The following is a 22,934-nucleotide window of genomic DNA, read 5'->3' on the forward strand; positions in this document are numbered from 1 at the left end:
TCCTAGTCAGATTAGAAACCATCTCCAGAGTACTATGAATACGATTATGTTTAATTGTTTGGTCGGGTCCTTTGTTTCTCATGGTACAACTTCCATCAATCATTTGAGAGGGTAATTATTTTATGAAAATACTAACCTTTCTTTCTTTACAAGATAGAGCCACCATTAGCAATAATGACTTGTCCGTTAATCCATTCCCCAGCGTCACTGGCTAAGAATCCAACAATATTAGCAATGTCTTTGGTCTCACCAAGCCTACCAAATAGGTTCTGTGCCTTCACTTTCTCTACCATCTCATTGCTCAATCCTGCAAAAAACATCTCTGTGGCGACCGGTCCTGGAGAAACACAGTTCACTGTGATTTGTGTTCCTTTAAGCTCTTTTGCAAGAATCTTGGCCATGGCTTCTATGGCTGCCTTTGAAGCCGTGTATGAGCCAAAATATGGTTTCAGGGATTGAACAAGGGAAGATGAGAGGAGGATGATCCGGCCACCTCCTCCACGTTGTACCCTGTTGGCTGCTTCTCTAGCGCACAAAAACGCTCCTCTTGTGTTCACACTATCATCAAAAACAAAACATACAACAGATACAAATCATCCGATTTTAAATTAGTAACTACGTTATAAAAGTGTGAAGTAATAAAATTAAACAAATGTAACTTCTCTAACTATTGACCTAATTGGTTATAAAAAATAATATAAAACTATAGTTGACCTGAAAATGCGATCAAAGAGTTCTTCTGATGTGTCTGAAATACTCGAGTGATTGGGATCAGCAATACCGGCAGAGTTAACCAGGATATGAACCGGAGATCCGAAGGCTCGTTCCGCCTCATCAAAAAGCAACTTCACCTGATTAGCCTGCGAGATATCGGCCTTGACAACGATAACACGTGAACGTTTTCCGGTTAATTCTTCTGCTACGTCATTATTTGGACAGTTCGTGGTAATAGCCTCCGCAACCTTGTCGGCCTCAACAGAGTTAGTGGAGTAATTAATGACGATCCTAGCTCCAAGCTCCGCAAGGTGGATGGCTATACCACGGCCTATTCCTCGGGACGATCCCGTGACTATAGCGACTCGACCAGCGAGGCAAAGAGCCGGTGAAGAAACTGATGATGATGCAGCCATGCCGATAATGTATTTACTCCCTAGTTATTTTTGATAATACTTTTGAAAGTTTAATAATTTATTTAACCTTATCTGTATGTCCTGAAATTGAGTGTTGCGATTTGTTGAGATTGTCAATTCGTATGCACGTTGCTTTAAGAGTTTTCTAGTATTGATTTTTGCTAGTTGTCGTTTTATGTTCTGTCTCCACGTAGATAGAGCTATCTAAGAACATGCATGTTTCACATTCGAAACTGTTGACTAAGAGCCAAGAGGATTATTACATCCAACGACCAAACCTTATAGTAAACAAGCAATATGGGTGGAGATGTTTTTTTTTTTGAAAAAAAAAAAAAAAAAAAAAGATTACGTTTTATCAATTTTTTATTTAGTGATTCCGCAAAATCCACTGACAATTAGCAGTATTATTTTATTTAAACTCGTGATTAAACTAAACCAAAATTCAAAACACTCAAAAAAAGTGAAGTAATAATGCGTTCAACACGTGTCAAGTGAACAATCTTATCTCTAGATTTTGACAGTACCATACTGTCCTCCACCAATAGAGACCCTCCGTTGTCCACGTGGACCCCACAAAACCATATTCCTCCAATTATTATTTTTATCTATTAAAAGAAAATGAAAAATTAAAGTCACCGAGGAAGTGCACGCCGGAGAAACTGAGCTAGCTGAGCCGGAGCACTGAGATGCGGCAAATGACCTTCAGTCTTCAGCGTCTCCACCGTCGTATCCCCACCGAGATGAGCACGGAGATACTCCGCCACCGAAGCCGGAACAGAAACATCCTTCGCCGTCTGAATCACACAAGAAGGCACTCTCACTAACCCAAGAACGCCTCTGAGATCACTATTGAACACCGTCCTGGAGACGAACAGAGAGATGTCCGGACGCATGTTGAACAGCGTCCGGCTAAACTCTCTAACCGCCTCGGGCACATCGGCTCCAACCGCCAACGGCGCGTATCCCTGAACCCAGGCCTCGTAGTTAGCCTCCATGGCCGAGAAAACCTTCTCGATCTCCCCTTCCTCGAACCCGCCGTGGTAGTCCTCGTCGTTGAGGAACCTCGGCGAGGCTCCGATGAGGATGAGCTTCGTGAAAAGCTCCGGGCGGCGGATGGAGGCGATGATTCCGATCATGGCGGAGACGGAGTGGCCCACGTAGGCGCAGGTTTGGATGCCGAGGGAGTCGATGATGCTGAGGAGGTCGTCCACGTAGGGGTCGAGGGTCGTGTAGCGGTTGAAGTCGAAGTAGTCGGGGTTGACGCTGCCGGCGCAGACGAGGTCGTAGAGGACGACTCTGTAGGTTTGGGTGAAGTAAGGGAGGATTAGGTGCCAGGCGGATTGGTCTGTGCCGAACCCGTGGGCTAGGACTAGGATCCGATCGCCCGTGCCCACGACCCGGACGTTAAGAGCTTCGAGGATGTTGTGTTGACTCATTTTTCTTTGTTTGAATGGTTGAGAAGGAAAGTAAGAGAGGTACTGTTTATATAAAAGTTTTAGTTGGGCTGGTGTGTGTGATGAATATGTTGTTATCTTTCTTTTTTTCTTTTCCACTGCATTTAATATCATTTATGCTTTTTGAACAAAACTTCTGGACACAGAGTTTGCGTTGATTATTCTTCTTGCTTTGATGTTTTTAAAAAATTATATAAGATGCTTTATTGTTATTAGACTTTTAGGTGTTGTACTTTAGATATTCTCAGCCACGTTATATTCTGTAATTTGTGTTTTCATCAACCAATGTCTATCCATGGATTTTTTCTTTGGATGGTGATGACTGATGACAAGAATAATATAGAGCATCCAACTGTTTGTTTAAACTTTCATTAAGATAATGATAATAATATTGAAGACATGAGTAGATAAATTGGATATAATTTAGGTTTTTATTCCATTTTTTTGTAAAATGATTACACTTGAAAAAGTATTAGAAATATATTCCAACCAAGTTAGACTTCATTCACCTCATAGATTATGTAAGTCATAATTGTCTGCAAATTACAAATCATGTTTTTGGCAATGTGGTTAACTTTAAAGTTGTTTGAGATTCAATTCGTCAAAAGACTCTGATTAGCTCTCTGTTTTGAGGTAAAGGCTTGACTGAGATAAGTGGCTTTTAGGCTTGACTGAGATAAGTGGCTTTTAGGCTTGACTGAGATAAGTGGCTTTTATGTTTAACTAATAAACATGATGAATCTTAGAACTAACCACTTGTGCGTGTGTTCTCATACAGAGGGGAGACTGATGGAGATTATAAAAGTTATAACATGATTGTTTAGTGGAGCTCGTGAGAGATTATTAAACCCCAACATAGATGATTAATGATTACTAGTTAGTGGTTGATACTTGCTTATAAAAGAGCTTATGTGGCACAATAACTACTTATGGTTGATTTTTTCTTCTAAGTTTTTCAGCTTTGTAATCTAGTTTTAACGATCTCTCTTAGCTTCAGATTTTATTTCTCTATGCACCTCAGATGAAAACTTAAGCAAGACAGGGCAAAGAGTTTGCGTTGATTATTCCTCCTACTTTGATATTTTTAAAAAATTATATAAGATGGTTTATTGTTATTAGACTTTTAGGTGTTGTACTTTAGATATTCCCAACCATGTTAGATTCTGTGATTTGTGTTTCATCAAGCAATGTCAATCCATATATTTTTTTTTTGTTTGGATGGTAATGACATGAATAATATAGAGCATTAAACTGTTTTACTAACTTTTGTTGAAATAACAATAAGATTGAAATGACTAAATAAATAATATACATTGGATAATTTGGGTCATTTCTGTTTTGGAAAATGAATTACACGTTAAAGGGTATTGAAAATATATACCAACCAAGTTAGACTCAAATCACATCATAGCTTATGTAAGTCATAGTTGTGGCAAATTATAATTCATGTTGTTATTTTGCATTGTGGTTAGCTTCAAAAAAATATTAGAAATTCAATTCATCAAAGACTGTGATAAGCTCTCTCTTTTGAGTTAAAGACTTGTCTAAGATGAGTGTTTTAATGTACAACTAATGAACATGAAGAAGGTAGAACTAACCACTTGTGCGTGCGCAATCTTATACCAAAGAAAGACTGATTGAAATTATTATAAATTATATAACATAATAGGTTAGTGGAAATTGTGAGAAATTATTAAAATATGGATGATTAATGATTATTAGTTAGTGAATGATACTTGTTAATAAAAGAGCCAAGTAATTAAGTGGCACAACTATTACATTTGGTTGTTCTCTTATTTGTTATCCATATGTAAACGAGACGGATCCATGTGGAAAGAAAGACAGTCAGCTGACACACTTTAAAAGACTTAGCTCTCATGGTTTATTCACTTAATTAACATCCATTTTTATTTTTTTTTATTTGGATTTTAAATTTCATTTAATTTATGTCCGATGTTTAAAATAATCATAGATTCGCAACTGTCTCTATATTTTAAATTCTAAAGTTTAACCACAATTCTTCATCTCAATTTCGACTTCATATAGTTTTTTTATTTCAAACTCTCTCAAATCATTATTTTGATTTTGGACTCTTTCACTCTCGTCGTTTTCCTCAATTTGACATCTCTTTTAGCTTCATTTTTGCCTTTTTAATTAATCTATGAATCTAAAGTGAAAATCTAAACAAAAAAGTACACAAATTCAAGCAAAATGTAGATTACAAAAAAGTACTTGAAAAAATCCCTTGTAGCTGCTTCTGTGGCTATGTTTCCCTCTTATTCCGATATCAGAGGAAAATCTATCTATTCCCAAAAACTGGGTGAAGTGAACACTGGGTATCACACAATGTTGTTGGTGGGTCACGACATTGACAAATTTGGACGCTACTTTTGGGAGTTCCAGGGGGGGGGGGATATGAGATATATCAGAGTTGCCAAAGGATGTGGGCTTGTAAGGGAGTTTGTGGAGTTCAAGTTTCGTCTCCCTATAAGCCAACCATAAGAAGCAGTCTAGTAAGCTGAAATCTAGAAGAAAGTCTGTTTTTGGTATTCGAACCTCTTCGTCTTTCTTCGTATTGAACATGTCATTATATTTTGTTTCCACTGAACATTTTGCCAACCCGATGTAGATTAAAATCAAAATCAAATGGCTTTCCCTTTTTAGTTTCTTGAGTCAAACAAGCTATTGTACCAGAGACAAGTGAACGAAGCCAAATGGTTTTAGTCTTACAACATGATTACTCAACTCATACAAAATGAAGCTAACTACAATAAAAACTCTATAAATTAATAATAGTGAGACTAGGAGAATTTATTAATTTATAGAATTATTAATTTTAAAAAATGTATTTTTAGACTTTATCTTTAAACAAAAAAATTTTAGTGTAGAAAATGAAAAGAATATTTATTTCATGATATTATATATTGGTTAGAGTTAACAAATTTGAATTTTAACTATGTTTATTAGAGTATTAATATAGTGTATGCATGATGAATACATATTATATAATAAAAATGCACTTTATATCTAATTCAATAAAACTAAAATTAAAACTAGAGATGGAATTTATTTTTAAGAAAAATATAAAGAAAAAAATTGTATATGTTTATATAAAATTTATATGTATGGTAATTATTAATTTATGATTTTAACGGGACTATATATTTGTCTATGAGTTTTCTAAATTTTATTATCTTATTATTTTATCGAATAGTGTCATATTTCACACTGGACCCAACTTGAGACCAGATAAATTTATTAATTTATAGAGTTTATTAATTTATCGAGTAGTAATTTATAGAATTATTAAACTAAAAGTTACAAGACTATAATTCAACTTTAATAGTTACAAGTTTAAAGTTTTTTCATTTATTTTACTTTCCCATTTCTTTTTTGCCAACAAGTTTTAATTTTTTACCAATTTTTTGCTTGGGAAATTATTTATCTTAGTCAAAATCTTATTGCCTAATTAAACCAGACAATGTATTTGGACCAAAAATTAGGGAATGAACTAAGGAAATATAAATCATTTGATTGTAATAATTTATGAAATTAATGCAAATTGACCAACATTTCCATAGAAGTATTGAAAATTCATCTGGACAATACCCCCATAAAGTAGGAAATCCAATTAAAACGTGATTTTATTAGAATAAATATTTTCTAAAAAAGATCATTGTGAAAACATACTTTTTAGAAAATAACTCTAAGAACCCACAACCTTACAGGACTACACAAAAACCACCTAAAACAAACGGTTAACTTTATCAATCCCCATAATCTTTACATTTGGGTTAAAATCTCCAAAGTAACACACTTTTTAAATTAATTAGTTTCAACTGTTTGATAAACTTCCAGTATCAATTAAAATCATTCAATTAACCTACTAATAACCACCTATTCATTTAAATAAATCAAAATAACATACCATTTTTAAGTAATTGACGATTTGACGTTAATGAAATTTAAACCAATCGCATAGGATTAGAATGATAATTTGAAAATATTGGCACCATTTAAGTAAAAAACAGAAAAATAAAGGGGTAAATTTGGTTAAGACCCAAAAATTACGGAGAGTTACCATAAACCCGCCCATCTCACCAAACTCTCAACGTTCAAAAAAAAGTTGAATCCTTTTTCTTCGCGTCGCATCGTAAAGAACTAAGAAGAGAAGAAAGAGCCTTCTCTCTTGTGGAATCTAAAGACTCTCAAGTTCCTCGGTTTCAATCAGTCACTGGTACGCTTCGTTCTTCGTTACTCCTCAACTTTTACTTTTGCAGCAATACGAAACTCTGTTCATACCATTTCTTGTCGATTAGCGTTACTGATTCTCTTCTTCTATTCGTTTATACACGTTTCTGATTCGAACCCAGAAGATCCTTTTCGTGAATTAATCGCTACGAATCGATACCATTTCCTTTCGATGATTTTCATGTTCGAAGATCAAGATGTTTATTATAGTATAAAGATTGAACCTTTACGACATTTAAGTAATGGGTTTACTCGAAAATTAGCGGGAATTCAAAATTTATCAATTGAATGATACTTTCCGCTCGGTTTACAAAAGAAAGTCGATAACTTTTTTTTTTTTGGGAATTGAGTATTAGTTTTTGGTATAATCCTCAAATGGAGATTTTGTTTACTTTATAAGGATATATGGTTTAGAATAATTGAATATGATTATTTTGGTAATGTTAGTTTATATTGAAATGATTGTATATCTCTAAGTTGTGTATACAGTTCTTGTCACATAAGATGGCTTGTTGTTAACTTCGTTGTGGCTTTTGTTTTCAGGAGGAATAAGAAATGGGGAGAAACCTCGGTTCAGCGTTTAGACAAGAGTTGGCTAACCTCGACAAAGATCCAGACACTAACAAGACTGCAATGAGCAACTTGAGAACCATTGTGAAAGACTTGAACCCAAAAGTGATACATGTTTTTGTTGCTAAAGTCTCTGAAACCAAAGAGATTGGTTCTGAGTCCGGTGGCTACACTGTTTCTCTCTTTGAAGACCTTGCTCGTGCTCACGGAGTTAAACTCGCTCCACACGTGGACACCATCATGCCGGTTATCATAAGAACGTTAAGCTCCTGCGAGGGGTCCTTAGGTGTTCAACAGGCTTGCTCAAAGGCGGTGGCTGCTATAGCTAGATATGGGATTGATCCTGCAACACCGGAAGATAAGAAGAGGAACGTGATTCATTCTCTTTGCAAGCCTCTCTCTGAGTCTCTTTTGGATACGCAGCATCAGCAGCATCTCGCTTTGGGGTCTGCTCTCTGCTTGAAGTCGCTTGTGGATTGTGATAGCTGGCGGTTTGCGTCTAGTGAAGTAGTTAACAGTGTTTGCCAAAGCTTGGCTGTTGCTCTTGAAGCCACTTCTAGTGAGGCCAAGTCTCATATGGCGCTTGTCATAGCGCTTGCTAAGCACAATCCTTTTATTGTCGAGGCGTATGCTAGGCTCTTGGTGAAGTCTGGTCTGAGGATTCTGGAGTTAGGTGTTGTTGAGGGGGATTCTCAGAAACGGCTTTTGGCTGTGCAGATGCTTAACTTTCTGATGAAGTATCTGAATCCAAAGAGTATTTGCTCTGAGCTAGAGCTTATATTCAAAGAGATGGAGAAACATCTGAAAGATGAGATGTATTTTGTTAGAGTGGCGGCTTATGAGACCATGAGTACAGCAGAGAGATTGATAGGAGAGTCAGCAGAACCAATGTTCAATGCAGAATCAATCAAGTCTACACCAGGCTTGAGAGCACATAGTGGGAGTTATGTTAATGAACAAGAAGAGGAAGATGTTTTGTTTAACGGTATAGCCAGTGGAAGAACTGGTGTCTCAGGCTCTCCTTTGGTGTATTATGCTGACTATAACCGAGAGACCGGTTCTGTGCTCCAGAGTCCAAGAGATGGAAGCCAAGTAAGAAATGTCTAATGCTATCTCTCTTGTGTGTTCATTCTTAAAGAAGTTTTATTAATCTGCTGCTTTGGTTTTTAGATTCAGTTTCGTGGCGTTGAAGATTATGACATGGAGTCAGTTATGTTCCATCAGAGGAACAGAAGCTCTGAGTTTAATGAGTCTGTGTGCTCTTGGACCAACCGCTCAAGAAGCTCAAGAGGAAAGCCAAAGAAGAGACAATCATCAGGAGACGTCTGTTCACAGCATCACAGGCACGGTTTCGCACAAGATCCATTCACTGAGCTAGTGGAGAACAGACAACGGTACACTGAAAGCTATTCGTCATCATCAATATATGATACATCTGGTAGTACTACTAATACTCCAACTGAATATATCTGTGAGAAACCGAAGTCAGATTTGGATTCTGAGGCCAAAGTTATGACAGGAGAGACTGAAACAGTCTCGAGAAAGGGAAGGGGCAAGCGTGTGTTGAGATGGGGATTGAGTTTCTTCTCTGTTGTAGTTGCAGGGTTTGCTATGTGGGTGCATCTGAATGATGATATGACGATGCCTCCTCACCTTGTTCCTACCTGAAGTCTAAGGGATGAACATAAAAAGCAGCTTAGAACTTAGAGCTTAGGTTCAATTTGTACGTTCTCTTGTGTTCTTTTGTTAACTGTGTGGAGGATCGATCTTGTTCAAATACTCGTTTGTTTTTTTCTAATCAAAAGTTTGTCACATTTCTTCTAAAATCTGATACAATTGAGTCACTGACTAATATAAAAAGAACCAAATGACAAAACATTGAGTTGGTGGTGAGTGTACAGTACACAAGATCACAAATCTCAAACTAAGACAATACCCAAATTTTTTCCAGAATTAAAAACGAAAAAATGTTACAGAAGAAACAGTTTCACTAAGAGAGTTTTTTATTTTGTTATAGAGCTTAGTCTTCCTCTGCGCCTGCACCTGCGGCTGCTGCTAAGTCTCTCCTTGGTCCACCTGCTTGTTTCGCCATTATAATCTGCACATTTTTACATACACCAGACAAGAGTATATTAATATATATAGGCTTTAGACTACTCAGTCAGGAGTGATGCAATCGAAAATAAATTTTCAATCTAACGGTACAGAGGCTACGTTTATATGTAAGCCATATTGCATCATGTCAAACATCCAATGACATAACTAACATGAGAGACTAGTTGGTTTGTTCACTAGAATATCAAATGAGGTCGGTTTGTGCATACCTGGTCTACGCGAAGCACCGTGCATGCAGCATCAGAAGCATACTTAAGAGCAAATAACCTGAACCGAGAGACACCTTGTGCCTTAGTCACAGAGAAAATGAAACAGTAATGAAAAAATATACTTTCTACAGGATGATGAAACTTACTTGGTTGCAAAAAGATCCCACACTTTAGTCTCTGAGACATCTTTACAAGCACCTTCCTCCAAGTCAATGCCTAGCTTTGTGTTTCCAGACCCGTGTCCAGTGTACAGAGAAGCAATGATTTCCATCGCATCGAGGCCAGCGTTGTCAGCAAGGGTTTGGGGTACAAACTGGAAGCTCTCTGCGTATTTGAGGATAGCATGACTGTGCAACCTAAACAGTCACAATAAAAACCAAAGTTTTTTTACAATGATAATAATATAATCAGAGGCTTAAGTAAAAAGAAAGTTAACCCTGTTTCTGCATTGGCGTATTCCTTCAACCTCTGAGCCAGTTCTATTTCGGTAGCTGCAGCCCCGGGAACGATACGGCTGTCCCTGCACATGGCCTGAGAAGAAGAAGAATACAAAGTTACAAAAAAAATATTTTAGAACAATGGAAAAATAGACATGGAACAAATAAAGATTTACCTTGTATGTATTGACTCCATCGTCAACAGCTCTTTCAAGGTCGTCCAAAATACTATCTGTGCTTCCACGCAAAACCACTGTGGAGATTGAGTTACCACCTTGCTCATTTCTTGCAATAGTGACCTAAAGACATCATTGCATACTCTGGTCAATGAAAGGCAAATATAAATTAATCAAAAAGAAACTGATTTCAAAAAGGAGTACTACTTACTGTCACACCACCAATCTCCTCCACTGCTATGGAATCAACGTATCCCAAATCATCAGGACTTGGTCGGCTTAGTTTCAACTGTTCGATAATCATCAACGTATTAATTAAAATTACCATAAATCATATAGAATGTGAATGAGAAACACTTACATGAGCAACAGCCCCAGCTGTGCGGCAGAAACGCCTCAGTTCAAACTTTGAGCTGATTTTCAAAACCATTATCCTGCCAAAAAAAGTTCTTATTAGTATATTATAATCAGCTAAAATGATTAAGAAGATATTAGAGTCAACGCATACTTGTAACGCTCACAAAAATGCAATGCCATTTCTCCAACTGATCCACCACTAACAATCACTTTGGCTCCTGATTCAGCTACAGCTTTAATCAGCTCCTCAACTTTAGCTTCCTCTGTCTTTGCATAGTTCTCTAGCTAAAAAACCAAGAAACAAATGTGTTAAAATACAACCATCCTTCAGAAAATATATTAGTCATCCTTAAAAAAACTAACCTGCTCAGCACTATGGATCAACACAGTTCCTTTTGTCTCTGTTGCAGTAGTATCAACTCCCCCAGCAAACACCGCAACCTGAAGAAAGTATATATATAAGTGTTCAGGGACATTCAATCATAAGCACAAAAGAAAGTGATCTCACCTTTGCCTTCTCCATTCGTTTGATGCTCCCCACAGCGTCACTTTTCAAGACCATTCCACGGACTATGCAAGAGTTGTGCAACCCTCCTCCCAATAGCTTGGCAACACGGACGTTATCTACATTGAAGTTTGTTGGATTTTTTGGGCAGACTTGAATGCAAGCCTGTTAAAAAAAAAAAAAACAAGTAAATCTCCCTGAGGAACTGTGAGCATAATCAAAAGTTCAATAACACTCACATCAGCAACGAGAGAGCATATAATCTCTTCTTGACCAAACTGCTTGCTAGCAACAGCAGCTCTCATCCTAAACACCACTTCATCTTTGTTACGCACATCCATTGTCTCAGAACCACTCTCAACCAGTTGCTCCAAAATCTCAACAGTCTGAATATAGTAAACCAATAGCATTAGTCACCACCATCACTTACACAACAAAATTTAAATTTCACCAACCTTAGTGATTGCTTTGTTATATCCAGTAATGATATCACTTGGATGCAGTCCCGCCCTGATAAGCTCTCCAGCATTTTGCAAAAGCTCACCAGCGAAGGAGATTGTCAGATTGGCTCCGTCTCCGATCTCTTCTTGCTGAGCCTTGGCTGCTAAGACAAGGATCTTCGCGGCAGGATGCTGAATCTCCAGCTCGTTCACAATGGTACCAGCGTCGTTAGTGACAAAGAGCTTGTCTAAATGGTTAATAACCATCTTGTTCATTCCTGAAACATCAAAGAAAAAAAAAAAAAAACATCAGATTCCGATAGAACTGAAACAGAAGACATCAGATTCCGACAGAACTGAAACAAGTGTTGTTTTTACACTAAAGATCCCGAAACATTACGAAAATGAAACAGAGAAGACATCAGATTCCGACAGAACTGAAACAGAAGACATCAGATTCCGACATAACTGAAACAAGTGTTGTTTTACACTAAAGATCCCGAAACATTACGAAAATGAAACAGAGAAGACATCAGACTCCGACAGAACTGAAACAAGTGCTGTTTGACACTAAAGATCCAGAAACATTACGAAAATGAAACAGAGAAGACATCAGATTGCGACAGAAATGAGACAGAAGACATTCATATTCCGACAGAACTGAAAACAAGTGTTGTTTTTACACTAGCGATCCTACTTAGAACAGTTAAACAAAAACGCTGTAACGGAATCATTTCAATCGAGAGTATTAGATCCAAGAAAGGTTACCATTGGGGCCGAGAGAAGTGCGGGTGATGGTAGAGAGCTCTTTGCAAGCTTCGATGTTTTTTATGACGGCCTCGTCTAGACCAGAGAGATGTCTGTAACCATCCTTGAGCATCGACTGGATTCCATGAGGCTGCATCGTAATCTACGGTGACGATCTGTACGCCTAGTAGCTCTTGCCGTCACTGTTGTTATAGTTTGCTGCTGTTTAAGGGAGGAGAGAAGGCTTTGGCTCTTGTGTGCGAGAGTAACCTATTTTGAAATGCCTTTTTTGTACTCTTAAACGTCGTCGTTTCGCAGCTTCTACGGCGGTTCTGCCACGTTTTAGCCAATTGGGTGTCGTTGTAACAATCTTTAATTTTGAGGGATGAAACTAGATTTACACAAAGGTCTAGGGACTGAAATAGAAATTTAATTGGGGACAAAGATTCTTCGTAGCGGTTAGCCGGTTAGACTCAGAAACGCCGTCGTTTAGAAAGTTCATGTAGGAATCTAGTATAATTCACATTGAAGATTGTAAAAATATTAGTAAATCATTCTTTGTTACTGGTTAGAACTTTGGTTTCTCTAACTAAAAACAGATTAAATAAACACAAAGAATCTTATCAATGCTCTGATATGAACTCTAGAGAAGAGCAAGTCATGAGTTGAGTTGGTTTATCAGATGGTGCGTCCTTTATACAAAAGGAACAAAACACAATGTAATAAGTTTTGAAAAGCATAGAAGCTAATATATTAAGGTTCTTAGGAATCCAAAGCCTGAAGATAACAAACACAATCCAACCTAAGTTTCTTTAATTAAAAAGTCATCATCTTTTCTCTCATCTATTTCAGTGGATCGTTTCTACAGAAGCTACATCAAGGACCTGTATAAAGAAAACAAATCAGAATCCACAACCACATGTTGAAAGGTTTTAAGATGAAGCAAAGGTTTAAAAGAAGTGTGTAACCTGTTTCTTTTGCTTGATCTTCTTATCTCTGATCATCTTTTGTCTGGTCTCATAAAACTTGAAGTCATCAAGTATACATGTCTTGCTCATATACTCCTTGAATATCTTTATGATTTTGGTTCCATCTTCCACACTCACCTGCAACCAAACCATGACCGTTACAGTTTTTAAAAATGGTCTAACAAGGGTTTAAGGGAAGTTCAACAAAACCTCTTGAGTGTCTCTGCTGTTAGTAACGGGCTTGTTCTCGTTATTAGCAATCGTTACGTGCCTCAAGAAACTGTTCGGTACGTCTTTGATGATACGCCACTTCACAGGGAAGCAACCAATCCATTTATCTTGTTGCCAATACTCCACCGTCTTGTTGAAATCAACAGGACCTGTCATCTCCGCAACACCAACGAACTGCCCACTTGCATTCACCTGCAAAGATTAAAAAAAAAACAATCAAACAGAGAATCCACGAGAAACACATTAGCATGTTACTAACCGAGAAGAGGAGATAAACAGGACAACAACTCTCTTGGGCTTCGTAATACGCAGCGTTCAACTTCTTGTTGCCAGTTGGTGTGCTGGACCACACGCCATGCTTTATACTGTTGTGAACATCGTCTTCGCTGTATGACTTAATCACAAAGAACTTCGCTTTGGTGAATGTCTCAGGGAAACTCTCTCCGTTGTAGCGATGGAGATCTACTGCCATTGGAGCGTCTTGCTTCGTTGTAGAGCTGAGACCTTCACTGCTTCTTGGTCCTCTACAAAGCTCGTTAAGCCTATCTGCTTTCTCTTCGCTGTAGCCACGTCCGTAGTTGAAGCTTCTGGACTTTCTATAGCCATCAACAGGATACCAATCTCTCCCGAGCTTCCAAGAGTCATAACCAAACGTTCCATAAGCATGACCAGAGTCGATTACGTTACCGTAAAGTCCATACAGTCCTTGGTTTGAATACAAATGGTCATTATATCCAAACTGGTCAAAACTTGAATTGTGTGGATCCTGCAAGTAAGAAAGAGCATTGCTTAGAAGAGAACAAAACATACATTCTACATCCATAGAAATAGAGATTGAGAGATTTGTAAGGTGTGATGAAACAGAAACAACATACCGTCATGAGATGTGAAAAGGTATTTGAATTGTTGTTGTGGCCATAACCAAAACTCTGATCCTGGTAGCCACCAGAAGGATAGTAACCCCACGGGTATGAACCAAACGGGTCTCCACCATTTATCACGTTTCCAACATTAAGATTAGGCTTTCTTTCGCTTCCATGAGAAGATGGAGCAGTATATGCACCACAAGGTACATGTCCATAGTGTTGCTGAAGAGAACCCTTCACACAGAACACAGTCAGGTCAGTGAACAACAAAAAAAATGTATATATTTTTTTATTGCATTAAATCAGTATCCCAACCTCCGCATAACAGTTTAGTATACATTTTTTTATTGCATTAAATCAGCATCCCAACCTCTGCATAACAGTTTAGTATATAAGATCCTAATCCCCAACACATAGTTTGAGATCTAAGACTTTCAATCCCCAAAACAGTAGCAAGCGAGCAAGTACCTTATAATGGTTCCTAGGGGTTTCACTTGCATCTGAACCTAAAGACAACTCCTGGAACCAATCTGATGTTTCTGCACCGATCATTAGATACAAGAGCCAAGTCAGTATTTCAAATAACAAAACATCAAAATCCAATTCCTAACAAAGACAAATACTGATGAAATTCATCATAAAAGGAGCAAAAAAAAAACATATATTTTCTTTTATCATCAGTGGACACCAATCAATCCAAAAAGACAACCTATGAAAGGTGCTGATGACAATACAATCCCCATCATCAAATCAATAGTTCCAAACAAACAATCCAATGACACAAAATCAATAGGTAAAACAAGTTCTATGATGACTTCCAATACCAAAAAAAAAAAAAAGTTGTCTTTGAGTGAAAAATGAACATACCCAGAAGAGGGAAGCTATCAGAAGAAGAGGCTCCATCCATATCGATAGTATCAACACAAAAAGGCAAAAGCTTTAAAGCAGTAAAGCCCTAGAGAAAACGTCTGAGAGCTATCGGGAAATGAAGCAAAACGCAACCTCGACAAAACCCAGAGAGAGCCTTGTGGGTTTAGAAAGTTCACTTCTTTTGTTTGGATTCTTCGTCTTTCTCCTTAAACATAAGGCGACAAAATGCAAACCAAATCAAACCAAACAAGATAAGGCTCTTTCCCTCCTTAATGGGCAATTTTTTCCTCGCACTAGATTTTGAAACCGACGTTGATTTGCCTTTTTTTTGTTAAGAGGTCCTTTTGTAATAAATTAAAAAAAAAAACAAACTAAAGAGCAAAGCAATAAAAGGATTTGCTAATTTGCCACTAAACTTATTAGTACATATGAATTATGATTTTTTTTACTTAAAACACTACATACAAACTTATGTATGTCCCTCATGTTTTTTTGCTTAAGAGTAATTATCATGGATATCATTTTTTGTTTAAGCATGCATTGATCTTGATGATGATGATTGTAACATATACGTACACACAGTTTACAACTGTAAGCAATATTGAGATTGTGGTGTGATTTTGTTAGAAAGATGTATTGTATATCACTTGTATGCTAATTGCTAAGGGCAAGAGCATCAGTGAACCTTTTTGGATTTCATCTTTTTAATTTTTTATTATTAAATTTTTTTTTTCTTTTTGATTAAAAAAAAGAAAAAAATTATACCAATTGCAGACTGCAACAATACGTGGGGTCTGCGCTACAGTATTGAATTTTAAAAGAGAGGGGTTCAGCCCAGAAAGCTTTAGGAGAGAAAAGTTCATGAGACTGAGTTATTTATTTATTTATTTTTTTTTTATTTCTGTGTGAACTTCCCCCGTAAACCCTCGATACGGATGCTTTAAAGAAGTTGTATTGTTTTTTGGTTAAGGAAGTAAAAAATGGGCTCGACCCGGTTCAGGAACCCGGTTAAGGCTCCTCATGTAGTTACCGTATTTTAAAACCAAAAATTCACCAATCGTCTTCTTCTTCATTATTAACAGCCCCTAACTAAATCTAGCGGCAAGGCAACCACCACTCTCTCTCTACCTGTCTCACTTCACAACATCTCAGAAGTTTTCTTTCTCACATTCAAAATCGCCACTCCAGGATTTGACAAGGAAGCTAATCGGTTTCTCATTTTTTTCTTTCTTTCTGGAACTCGATGAGGAGAGGAGAGATCTGAAAGTTCTTTCTTTTGTTTGTTCTGGATCGATCATCTTCCACTCTCTTCATCGTCCGATCGTCTTTGATTAAATTTAGAATCGATCCTCTGGTAAGTAGACCTTTGGCATCTTTGATTCGATTCCTATGGAGCTTATTTTTATGATACTGATGAATCATTATTTACAGCTAGCTTCTCCTCGAATCTATGTTAAGTTTTTGTGTATATGTCTGTGGATACACGAGAATCAATTCGATTTGGTGTTGGTCCATCTTTTTGTTTGTAGATGGTAACATCTGATAAACTGTTTATTTACACAACTCTTCTTTTTTTTATATGACAGAAAAAAAAGATATTTTGTATATTTTACATAAATGCGAGAGTTAAGAAGTGGAGCTAGGAGATCGAGACGCATTGAAGATCATCAGCCTAACCCTCATCTAGTTGAAAACATCCTACTTCCTCCTCCTCCTCAGACTACTACTACAACACGGCGAAGAGGTGGTGGTGGTAGAGGAAGAGGGAATGCTGCTTTAGCTAAAGGCGCGGTGCCTCCTAGACCAACAACTGCTGCCGGTAGGGGGAGGGGTATCAGGTTGACTGACTTTGAGCCTGACCCTTGTGAGGTTCTTCCAGCTGCTGGTGTTTTAGGGGCCACTGAACCGGCCTTGAATCGAGATAAGGATCTTGCTGCTGAAGGCGGCAGTCCAGAGAAAATAGCAGGCATGGAAGATGATTCCAGTATGGGCCCTGTCCCTGAAAGGGTAGCTTCTGGTTAACCTTATGACATCATATGTTTTTTGAGTTTATCGTATTTATTTTTGTTCACCTTCATTCATCATCTTGGAACTCTTTGGATCTTTTGTTGGTGTGTGGTTTGGGAGCTAAGCTAATTAATTTACTGACTTTATTTTTTTTGGTATAGGTACAAGTTGGAAACTCTCCTGTTTATAAGACGGAGAGGAAACTCGGTAAGGGTGGCTTTGGTCAAGTTTATGTTGGCAGGAGGGTGAGTGGTGGCAGTGATAGGATTGGAGCTGATGCAATTGAGGTATAGTAGAAAAAATCATGGGGTTTAGACCAAAAGTGTGATATTTTAAAAACGTTTTTTTTTTTCTTTTCCTGTTCAGGTAGCTCTGAAGCTTGAACACCGGAATAGTAAAGGATGCAATTTTGGCCCACCTTACGAGTGGCAAGTGTACAAGTAAGACTCTAAATTTTCTCTTCTCCTTATTTGTCAACTACTGATCTCTTCTTTCTCCTTTTTTTATCTGCTGTAAAGTACGCTCAATAGCTGTTATGGAATTCCTGCTGTACATCATAAGGGTCGTCAAGGAGATTTTTACATCCTGGTAAGCTTTTAGTACGAGAGCCTCGTTACACGTTTAGATTAATAAGGTATCTTTCATTAAGAACTATTTATATTATTTTCAGGTCATGGACATGCTTGGTCCTAGCCTTTGGGATGTTTGGAATTCTTTAGCTCAGTCGTAAGCACTTTGATCATGATTTATTTTCATTATCATACAAGCTCATGCCGATATTCTAAATTTATATTGTCATGTGTATAGGATGTCTCCAAACATGGTAGCGTGCATTGCAGTGGAGGCCATATCTATTCTTGAGAAACTGCATATGAAGGGGTTAGTGCTATTTGTTCTTGTTCCAATTTCTTAGCAACTAATTCGATTTATTTCGAGCAAAAATACATTTACTTCCGTTGAGCTGACTGTCGTGCCATGTTCAATCCCTACATCAAACAAGGTTTGTGCATGGAGATGTGAAACCAGAAAACTTTTTACTTGGTCAGCCTGGAACAGCAGACGAGAAGAAACTGTACCTTATCGATCTTGGCCTAGGTGAGTTTCTGCAATATGTTTACGAACATCTTGATATGTTGTGTTTCTCAACTTATTTTGTCTCTGCAAAGTTTTGTGATATATTTGAAATCGTTATTAACATATATAATCATTTATTTCAGCATCAAGATGGAAAGATTCGCACTCTGGCCAGCATGTTGAATATGATCAAAGACCGGATGTATTCAGGTATTGTTGGTTGCTGCATCTTACCTCCTACTTTTTTTGTACACACAAATACATATTGCTTACATCTATATTTTGCTTCAAATGCAGGGGAACGATACGGTATGCAAGTTGTCATGCACATCTTGGTCGTACTGGAAGCCGGAGAGATGATCTGGAATCATTGGCCTATACATTAATATTTCTGATGCGGGGGAGGTTGCCATGGCAAGGGTATCAGGTGAGTTTTCTATCACTGTATTCACAGTCAAAGACTTTTTATGTTTCAGTTCTACTCAATGATGTATGGTCTTTGTACGCAGGGTGACAACAAGAGCTTTCTTGTTTGCAAGAAAAAGATGTCAACCTCTCCTGAACTGATGTGCTGTTTCTGTCCTCCCCCGTTCAAGCTTTTCCTCGAGGCAGTTACCAACATGAAGTTTGACGAGGAGCCTAACTACGCCAAGCTTATCTCGATTTTTGATACTCTCATCGAGCCATGTGCTATATCTAGACCGATTAGAATTGATGGGGCTCTGAAGGTGGGTTGTCTATGCTTATTTCCACTATTGTAAGTCTTTTATCAAGTGGTGATATTTTGCTTTTGGATGAATAGGTTGGCCAAAAACGAGGAAGATTGCTTATCAATTTGGAAGAGGATGAACAGCCGAGGAAGAAAATCAGAATCGGCAGTCCTGCTACTCAGTGGATCTCAGTCTATAATGCACGTCGTCCTATGAAACAGAGGTAACTACTACACATTTGAGTGATTGCTCATCACTCATTTCTGGAGTATAAAGGTTTTTTGAAAGCTTCGTTAATTGAGTTCCTTCTTTGGTAGATATCATTACAATGTTGCGGAGACAAGGCTGCCTCAGCATGTGGAGAAAGGTAACGAGGATGGCCTTTACATCAGCTGTGTAGCATCAGCAGCTAATCTCTGGGCTCTTATCATGGATGCTGGGACTGGGTTCAGCTCTCAAGTCTATGAATTGTCCACAGTCTTCTTGCACAAGGTAAATAGCATTAATCTTTAAGACCTATGCTCTGAATCCACCACCTAACTGTTTGTGTCTTGATTCTTTGCAGGACTGGATCATGGAACAATGGGAAAAGAACTACTATATCAGTTCCATAGCTGGTGCTAACAACGGAAGCTCGTTGGTCGTTATGTCGAAAGGTAACTCTCCTGATGTCTTACTTAGTGATTCTTAGGGGGCATGAAGCCGTTTTACTTAATTCTAACTTTATGTAATGTGATAGGAACTCCTTATACCCAGCAATCTTACAAAGTCAGCGACTCATTCCCATTCAAATGGATAAACAAAAAGTGGAAAGAAGGATTTCATGTAACCTCCATGACCACTGCTGGGAGTCGTTGGGGTATAGTAATGTCCAGAAACTCAGGCTATTCCGAACAGGTTACAATCTCTCAACCCCTGAGGCACTTCAATTTTTTTTTCCTGAAGCAGGATAATGTATAATGGTGTTTATGTTATGTATTATGTTAAGGTGGTGGAGCTCGATTTTTTGTACCCAAGTGAAGGAATCCATAGAAGATGGGAGAGTGGATTCAGGATAACATCAATGGCTGCAACAGCAGATCAAGCTGCTCTCATATTGAGTATACCCAAACGAAAATTAACTGATGAAACCCAAGAGACTCTTCGCACTTCTGCTTTCCCAAGCACCCATATCAAGGTTTGTTCTTAGCCATATAACTCTTTACAATAAACAAACACATAAAAAAAACTAACATTGGTTTCTTCCCCTATTGGTATGCTCTATCTACTGACTTGAATCTTTGACTTCTGGCTTCAGGAAAAATGGGCGAAAAATCTGTACATTGCATCAATATGCTATGGTCGGACCGTTTGCTGAGTAAACGCCGAGTATACTCTCACCCTTGCTATAGGTTTCAGGGATGATTTTCTCTATGAAGCCTTATTACTACGTGAAGCTTTAGTTTCAGTACAATCCAAAGGTAAAACCTCAACCAGGAGCCAACCTTATGTGTATTGAAATGAAACTTGTCTCTTGTATGTATGTAGCAAGTACAAGATAAAAGTAACATGAAAAATAATACAGAAGAGATGCATTATTATTAATAGAATTGAAGAGCATATTGTTTAATACCTTATTGTTATAATGAACATATAAATCGGAGAAAAGGCTTTAATCTTTTGGTCTCAAGTTATTGATTTTTATTTACCATCCATCACAGCCAAAACAGCTGTTTCATCTTCTAATATTGTCAAATCCTACTAAACAGAAGAACATGTAAGTGTCATCTCGAATTGGATATATTCTTATTCAGAGGAAAACAACTATGGGTTCTGAATATGTTGGTTCAAAATTCTTAATTTTTAAAATATTTTTGCATTTAAATTCATGCTTTTAAATTCGACCGCGGTCGTACGGGTTAATCCGATAATTCGATTTAGGTTTTTAAAAGTATCCATATTTAAAAAAAATACTAAAACCGAAATTAACCGATTGAATCAATGGATGATCGATATGTAATTCAATTTGATTTAAATTATTATATTTTCATAATTTTTTATAATCCAAATTTTAAAGTTCATTGTTTTACAATTTTGTAAAATTATGATGTTTCTACATAACTTTGATAGAGAAAATGATAAAAATAAAATAATTAAGAACTCTAAATATGTCTTGATCATATTTCTCCCTTAATTAATTTTATTATAATTTATTTGTGTAATTTATCTTGTTAATTAATTTATATTACAATCGGTTTAGTTTTTTTGTTAACAATTAGTGTTAAACATTTTTCTTTAGATAACATTTATGTTGAACATTTTTCATAATTAGTTTTGTTATTATATTTATTGTAAAATGTATAACGTATATATATATATATTATGTATTAAATATAAATAAAATAATCTGTTAATTTAGTTGATTTATTATTGATTCAAATGTTTTTGAAGTATATAAACCTGTAAAAATAAGTTCTGTTTATTTTCGTTGTTTTATAAATTATTTGAATTTTTTTAATTATTTAATTTATCTAAATAATTTGAAAGAAAATTGTTAGAAATTATTAAAAAGATGAATTCTAATATTTTATATTGTTTGGACACAACATTAATTATAGTGTTGTTTGAAAATATGGATAGTAGTATAAAGAAAATAATATATTGTTTGGAAACATAAATAGTAGTATAAAGAAAAGAACATTAGTGATTTAATGTAGATTTAACTATAAAATAGAAATGTTTATTAATTTAATTTAAAAATTTACAAAATAAAATTTAGGTCAAAGAATTTTATTTTATTTTAATAATATAGATTCATAGAACAAAGTTTTGAGAATACTACATATATCCTTTATATTCTTAAAGTCATTATAGTAATCTATTTTCTAAATTTTACAATATATATACAAAATTCTCTCCAACTCTTTACAAATTTAATAATCTCTCTAACTTGGAAAATTTTAAAGATATTTTATTATAATTATATACAAAATCTTTCGTGAATGATCATACTTGGTCTTTTTCCATTGGCCAACAATTATAGTAAGTTATTTTACGTCTGAAATGAACGTCTCCTCTTACAATTGCGTGCAAGGTATCAAGGTAAAAAAACTTTTTAAAAAGTTGAAATTTTTTTTATCTATATATTTGAAGTGATCGACTATATGACTAGACGTGTAAGAAAACACAGGTTAAAGCATTCAGTATTTAAATACAGTATTCAATACTTTAACGTAGACGATTCACAATAAGTGTTGAATGCTGTATTTAAAGCATTCAGTATTTAAATACAGTATTCAACACTTATTGTGAATCGTCTACGTTAAAGTCACCTACTTACTGATCACAGCGTTCGTAACAAAACTCAACTATCATTCTTGTCTTAATATTTTCTACTCAACTATTATTCTTTTTTTTGAACTGAGTCAACTATTATTCTTGTCTGGATATTTTCTACAAAAGTTCACTTTGTGTGCTCTGGTCTTGAATCATTACAGATTTCATAACTAGAGAACAAAAGGAAAATAATGAAGATAAATAATATTTTAAAACTTCCTGATATACTTGCAAAATATTATGCTATGGGTGTCTCTGTTATATTTGGTTGCATGCATCTTTGTCTGCAAGAACTGGAGATCTATTTTAATTTGGTTTAACTATTTGTAATTTTTATAAAGTTAAATTTACATTTTTAAGAATTACAATTGTATTTACATATACATATATATAAATTCTAATAAATATCAAAATTTTGTTTGTTTTAGTTAAAATGCATTAACTCGCAAAAACCAATTTGTTAATTAACCTAGCTACTTAACCGACTCATTTAATTAAATGG

At 36.3% G+C, this 22,934-nt stretch overlaps 6 protein-coding genes across 6 annotated transcripts; 2 read left to right on the forward strand and 4 right to left on the reverse strand.

Annotated features, from left to right (window-relative positions):
• Positions 1 to 23: 23 nt before the first annotated feature.
• On the reverse strand, positions 24 to 1,448 carry LOC125587891 (NADPH-dependent aldehyde reductase 2, chloroplastic-like). The gene is made up of 2 exons (XM_048759191.1): positions 715 to 1,448; positions 24 to 558 (listed from the first exon to the last, which is right to left on the reverse strand). The coding sequence occupies exons 1-2, from the start codon at positions 1,128 to 1,130 to the stop codon at positions 147 to 149; spliced, it is 828 nt and encodes a 275-aa protein (XP_048615148.1). The 5' UTR covers positions 1,131 to 1,448; the 3' UTR covers positions 24 to 146.
• A 123-nt stretch (positions 1,449 to 1,571) lies between these two features.
• On the reverse strand, positions 1,572 to 3,697 carry LOC125587890 (strigolactone esterase D14-like). The gene has a single exon (XM_048759190.1). The coding sequence runs from the start codon at positions 2,696 to 2,698 to the stop codon at positions 1,763 to 1,765; it is 936 nt and encodes a 311-aa protein (XP_048615147.1). The 5' UTR covers positions 2,699 to 3,697; the 3' UTR covers positions 1,572 to 1,762.
• A 2,716-nt stretch (positions 3,698 to 6,413) lies between these two features.
• On the forward strand, positions 6,414 to 9,223 carry BNAA05G37300D (protein SINE2). The gene is made up of 3 exons (XM_013876263.3): positions 6,414 to 6,821; positions 7,379 to 8,497; positions 8,576 to 9,223. The coding sequence occupies exons 2-3, from the start codon at positions 7,391 to 7,393 to the stop codon at positions 9,071 to 9,073; spliced, it is 1,605 nt and encodes a 534-aa protein (XP_013731717.2). The 5' UTR covers positions 6,414 to 6,821; positions 7,379 to 7,390; the 3' UTR covers positions 9,074 to 9,223.
• Positions 9,224 to 9,233: 10 nt separating this feature from the next.
• LOC106435390 (T-complex protein 1 subunit theta) lies at positions 9,234 to 12,663 on the reverse strand. The gene is made up of 13 exons (XM_048759193.1): positions 12,413 to 12,663; positions 11,660 to 11,922; positions 11,444 to 11,590; positions 11,208 to 11,369; positions 11,063 to 11,140; positions 10,851 to 10,984; positions 10,704 to 10,776; positions 10,554 to 10,631; positions 10,343 to 10,465; positions 10,166 to 10,260; positions 9,876 to 10,085; positions 9,730 to 9,787; positions 9,234 to 9,503 (listed from the first exon to the last, which is right to left on the reverse strand). The coding sequence occupies exons 1-13, from the start codon at positions 12,546 to 12,548 to the stop codon at positions 9,426 to 9,428; spliced, it is 1,635 nt and encodes a 544-aa protein (XP_048615150.1). The 5' UTR covers positions 12,549 to 12,663; the 3' UTR covers positions 9,234 to 9,425.
• A 328-nt stretch (positions 12,664 to 12,991) lies between these two features.
• LOC106416649 (YTH domain-containing protein ECT1-like) lies at positions 12,992 to 15,596 on the reverse strand. Its single transcript, XM_048759194.1, has 7 exons — positions 15,324 to 15,596; positions 14,925 to 14,995; positions 14,466 to 14,690; positions 13,850 to 14,356; positions 13,570 to 13,782; positions 13,360 to 13,497; positions 12,992 to 13,275 (listed from the first exon to the last, which is right to left on the reverse strand). The coding sequence occupies exons 1-7, from the start codon at positions 15,361 to 15,363 to the stop codon at positions 13,240 to 13,242; spliced, it is 1,230 nt and encodes a 409-aa protein (XP_048615151.1). The 5' UTR covers positions 15,364 to 15,596; the 3' UTR covers positions 12,992 to 13,239.
• Positions 15,597 to 16,393: 797 nt separating this feature from the next.
• Positions 16,394 to 20,786, forward strand: LOC106418584 (casein kinase 1-like protein HD16). Its single transcript, XM_048759192.1, has 17 exons — positions 16,394 to 16,680; positions 16,913 to 17,333; positions 17,495 to 17,620; positions 17,700 to 17,773; positions 17,852 to 17,921; positions 18,004 to 18,059; positions 18,141 to 18,212; positions 18,334 to 18,428; positions 18,551 to 18,617; positions 18,705 to 18,834; positions 18,917 to 19,135; positions 19,210 to 19,340; positions 19,435 to 19,609; positions 19,683 to 19,773; positions 19,857 to 20,014; positions 20,106 to 20,294; positions 20,415 to 20,786. Exons 2-17 carry the CDS (start codon positions 16,944 to 16,946, stop codon positions 20,472 to 20,474), a joined length of 2,103 nt encoding a protein of 700 aa, XP_048615149.1. The 5' UTR covers positions 16,394 to 16,680; positions 16,913 to 16,943; the 3' UTR covers positions 20,475 to 20,786.
• Positions 20,787 to 22,934: the final 2,148 nt, after the last annotated feature.

Source organism: Brassica napus, chromosome C5 (assembly GCF_020379485.1).
Source record: "Brassica napus cultivar Da-Ae chromosome C5, Da-Ae, whole genome shotgun sequence".
Classification (NCBI taxonomy): Eukaryota; Viridiplantae; Streptophyta; class Magnoliopsida; order Brassicales; family Brassicaceae; genus Brassica; species Brassica napus.

Coding starts and splice junctions, on each gene's coding strand:
- BNAA05G37300D (XM_013876263.3), top strand. CDS start 7,391: ATGGGGAGAAACCTCGGTTCAGCGTTTAGACAAGAGTTGGCTAACCTC. Junction 8,498..8,575: donor GTCCAAGAGATGGAAGCCAA/GTAAGAAATGTC, acceptor TTTGGTTTTTAG/ATTCAGTTTCGTGGCGTTGA.
- LOC106418584 (XM_048759192.1), top strand. CDS start 16,944: ATGCGAGAGTTAAGAAGTGGAGCTAGGAGATCGAGACGCATTGAAGAT. Junction 18,618..18,704: donor CAAAGACCGGATGTATTCAG/GTATTGTTGGTT, acceptor CTTCAAATGCAG/GGGAACGATACGGTATGCAA. Junction 18,835..18,916: donor TGCCATGGCAAGGGTATCAG/GTGAGTTTTCTA, acceptor CTTTGTACGCAG/GGTGACAACAAGAGCTTTCT.
- LOC125587890 (XM_048759190.1), bottom strand. CDS start 2,698: ATGATATTAAATGCAGTGGAAAAGAAAAAAAGAAAGATAACAACATAT.
- LOC106435390 (XM_048759193.1), bottom strand. CDS start 12,548: ATGCAGCCTCATGGAATCCAGTCGATGCTCAAGGATGGTTACAGACAT. Junction 11,591..11,659: donor ATAACAAAGCAATCACTAAG/GTTGGTGAAATT, acceptor TACTATATTCAG/ACTGTTGAGATTTTGGAGCA. Junction 10,261..10,342: donor ATGGAGTCAATACATACAAG/GTAAATCTTTAT, acceptor TCTTCTTCTCAG/GCCATGTGCAGGGACAGCCG.
- LOC106416649 (XM_048759194.1), bottom strand. CDS start 15,363: ATGGATGGAGCCTCTTCTTCTGATAGCTTCCCTCTTCTGG. Junction 14,996..15,323: donor TGATAGCTTCCCTCTTCTGG/GTATGTTCATTT, acceptor TGATCGGTGCAG/AAACATCAGATTGGTTCCAG. Junction 13,276..13,359: donor AGATCAAGCAAAAGAAACAG/GTTACACACTTC, acceptor TTCTTTATACAG/GTCCTTGATGTAGCTTCTGT.
- LOC125587891 (XM_048759191.1), bottom strand. CDS start 1,130: ATGGCTGCATCATCATCAGTTTCTTCACCGGCTCTTTGCCTCGCTGGT. Junction 559..714: donor CTCTTTGATCGCATTTTCAG/GTCAACTATAGT, acceptor TTTTGATGATAG/TGTGAACACAAGAGGAGCGT.